The following is a 3,299-nucleotide window of genomic DNA, read 5'->3' as shown; positions in this document are numbered from 1 at the left end:
GAGGGTAATATGTATAAACCCTCATCAGAGGGTAGTTAAAAAAAAAAAAAAAGGCAAAGCCCAAAATAAATGGGCTGGAATGTTGTGTGGAGGGCGAAGGCCCATAAGCCCAAAATAGCTCCAACCAGGCGATCAAAAGTACGCCCAGTACTCAACAATTATTCGGCAACCTGCCACTATTATCACAAACCAGGTGACCAAAAATACGCCCAGTACTCCACAATTATTCGGCAACCCACCACTATTACCACCAACCAGGTGATGAAATGTACAACCCATACTCTAATATCATTTGGCAACTAGGCATTCATGCCACCAACCAGGTGATGAGATGTACAACCCGTACTCTAATTTGGCAACTAGCCATTCATGCCACCAACCAGGTGATGAAATGTACAACCCGTACTCTCCTTTATGCCACCAACCAGGTGATCAAAAGTACGCCTAGTACTCCAAATTATATATGAGCACTACTCATGTCATTCATATATAAACATTCATGAGTATCACTCATGCTAACATTCATGACAACATCTATGAGCATTACTCATATCAATCAACATAAATATTCATGAGCATCACTCATGTCAATCAGCTTAAAAAGCTTCATTTACAGAGCTTTAGCTTCAAAAGCGTCATTTACAGAGCTCTAGCTTCAAAGCTTCACTTGCACAGCTTCACCTACAAAGCTTTAGTACAGGGTATACAAATACAGCCACCGAACAACCGCCATTTCGGCCCATACATGGATTTAATTTGAAGTCTCCAGCCAACATACTTTATTGACCGAAGACTTGGGGGACTACATCATGTACCATATATTGGGTCTCAACTGAACCTCATGAAAAAAACTTAGGGGACTTAGCCCATTACTTATGTATTGAGGAACGAGCCCTTATTCTATAAAAGGGACTCCCTCACTTTCATTAGAGAGCACCAATTGTTTATGTACTGAGGAGCGAGCCCTTATTCTATAAAAGGGACTCCCTCACCATCATTAGAGAGCATCAATTCTAGCCCATCATACATGGATTTAATTTGAAGTCTCCAGCCAACATACTTTATTGACCGAAGACTTGGGGGACTACATCATGTACCATATATTGGGTCTCAACTGAACCTCATGAAAAATACTTAGGGGACTTAGCCCATTACTTATGTATTGAGGAACGAGCCCTTATTCTATAAAATGGACTCCCTCACTTTCATTAGAGAGCACCAATTTTTTATGTACTGAGAAGCGAGCCCTTATTCTATAAAAGTGACTCCCTCACCATCATTAGAGAGCATCAATTCTAGCCCATCATCCATGTATTGAGGAGTGAACCCTTATTCTATAAAAGGGACTCCCTCACCTTCAAACGACACAAGCCGAGCCAACCAAGGCAACATAAGCCACGAGTCGAGGAGCTTCGCAACGTGTGCTACTTCTAGTTGAGCATCATTTCAGATTCAACACTGCCTCATATCGAGCATTAGTTCAAGACAACATCTAGTTACTTCGGCCTACACATGGACTGAATTTCAAGTCTCCAACCAAAAGACTCTCTTGATTGAAGACTTGGGAGACTACTGTTTATACCATATTTAGGGCCTCGTATTTAGACCTCGTATAAATACTCGGGAGACTTAAATGTAATTATGTAATAAAGGAAGGGGCAAATATGTAAAAAGGGGAGGAGCCTTTATTCTATAAAAGGGCCTCCTCACCCTCACAAACTTTAAGTCTCTCATATCTAGAGCAAAGCTCTCACACTCTCAGAGCTCTCTCTCTCCCTCACTTTTCAGAGAAATATAATACAATCAGTGTGGACGTAGCCCAAACTTTGAGGTGAACCACGATAACTCTCGTGTTATTTACATTTCATGCAGATTCACGGTTGGATTTACGTTGTACCAAAGACCATCCGGTTTTGTGCATCAACAGATTGGTTTGACAATAAGGGCCAAAACATTTGGGTTCCCTTTTTTGTATTATCTTTCGTACATCTTGAGGTATCCTGAAAGTCACGAATCATGAAGAGAAAGACAAGCATAATTCACTGATATAAATTCAAAAATAAAAATATAGTTTGCCAGCAAAATTATTATGCCTTTGAAATCAATGTCTGGTTGCTCAAAATATGCAAAAATACAAAAGTGGGGCAAGTTCAGTTTAGCACGTATTAATGTCACGAAAATAGTGCAGTGCGTATATCTACCATCCAGATGAACTAAGAGACTCGATCACAGGTCGAAATGTCTGGTCCACAGCTTTGTTCCAAAGGTGCGCCAACTCTGCACGAGATTTCCTTCCAAAAATGGGCTCTGCAATCTGCAGAAGTTTGAAAGTTGAAATTATTAGAATTCAATCACAGCAAGCTAGGAGCTAAACAATTCATTGCAAAAGTTTTCTAGTGTTTTAAGAATCACCCCGTTATTGACAGGGTCATGTAGAGAAAATGATTATCATATAAAAATAAAATAAGATAAAAATAATCAAAATATATTTCCACAACAAATGAGCCAAGTATGCTGATTAAGCAATCCTAATCCTCCCCAAAACCTCATCAACAGGTTAATATGACCGATTGGGAAAGGCTAAAAATCAACAAGATTAAGACTTTACACACTAAAGCTAGGGTTTTCAGCCGCCACAAACACGACGCCGTAACGCAATAATTAAACAAGGAAATTGGAAACTACCTGGGAAACTCGTAGAGGTTTGGCGCCGGAAATGGAGTTGTAGATGCACCTGCGCTGCTCGAACACAACGATCCCCGTGAGTATGCTTCCGAGTGCAGCGCCCAGCAGACGCTCCTGCATTTTTCAAATTTTGTTCATACTAGAAAACCACAAATCGAAATTAAAATTTTCGAATTTGTAATTTCGAACCTGAGCAAGAACGCTAATCATGGCGGACTGAATGATTTGATTTCTTCATATTTCTGTGCAGATGGAGGAAGCCGTGGGTAGCTGATTTTGTTCAGGTCGGGCGACAAGGAGGAGGACCTGATTTGGGCCGGGTTTTATCAACTCCTGGCCCAACCAAAAAAAAAAAGCTCTATGGGCAACCCCAGTGTATTAGATTGGTTCAAACCCGTTACCCGACTGAACCCGGTTAAGAATCTTGACCCGTATTAGACGGGGTACGAGATTGATTAAAAGAACTTTCATCAAAAACACTTTCTATTATTTTAAAAGTATTTCCATACACACATTTAGTTATCCTCCGAGGGTTAAAAACGCTTTCAGATAACACAAGGGCTCTAAGATGCCGTGTTAAAATCTTTGGTTGAGCATTGTTATGTTAGCCCATA

General features: G+C 40.4%; 1 protein-coding gene across 2 annotated transcripts; it reads right to left on the bottom strand.

Moving 5' to 3' along the window:
- Nucleotides 1-1,626: 1,626 nt before the first annotated feature.
- On the bottom strand, nucleotides 1,627-3,017 carry LOC103430016 (uncharacterized). Of its 2 annotated transcripts, XM_017330849.3 has the most exons (4): nucleotides 2,875-3,017; nucleotides 2,686-2,799; nucleotides 2,202-2,314; nucleotides 1,627-2,000 (listed from the first exon to the last, which is right to left on the bottom strand). In XM_017330849.3, exons 1-4 carry the CDS (start codon nucleotides 2,893-2,895, stop codon nucleotides 1,865-1,867), a joined length of 384 nt encoding a protein of 127 aa, XP_017186338.2. In that variant the 5' UTR covers nucleotides 2,896-3,017; the 3' UTR covers nucleotides 1,627-1,864. The 2 variants fall into 2 exon arrangements, with proteins under 2 accessions (XP_017186338.2, XP_028945321.1); XM_029089488.2 differs by lacking the exon at nucleotides 1,627-2,000 and having other exon boundaries at nucleotides 2,032-2,314.
- Between the last annotated feature and the right edge of the window lie 282 nt (nucleotides 3,018-3,299).

Source organism: Malus domestica, chromosome 11 (genome assembly GCF_042453785.1).
Source record: "Malus domestica chromosome 11, GDT2T_hap1".
Classification (NCBI taxonomy): Eukaryota; Viridiplantae; Streptophyta; class Magnoliopsida; order Rosales; family Rosaceae; genus Malus; species Malus domestica.
The sequence above is the reverse complement of the archived record's forward strand: the minus strand, read 5'-3'. Positions and strand labels throughout refer to the sequence as shown.

What these genes read in the sequence shown, in the direction of transcription:
- LOC103430016 (XM_017330849.3), bottom strand. Translation starts at nt 2,895, where the DNA reads ATGATTAGCGTTCTTGCTCAG. An exon ending in AACCTCTACGAGTTTCCCAG is followed by an intron (nt 2,315 to 2,685) that starts GTAGTTTCCAAT and finishes AAACTTCTGCAG; the next exon opens with ATTGCAGAGCCCATTTTTGG. An exon ending in TCTCTTAGTTCATCTGGATG is followed by an intron (nt 2,001 to 2,201) that starts GTAGATATACGC and finishes CGTGACTTTCAG; the next exon opens with GATACCTCAAGATGTACGAA.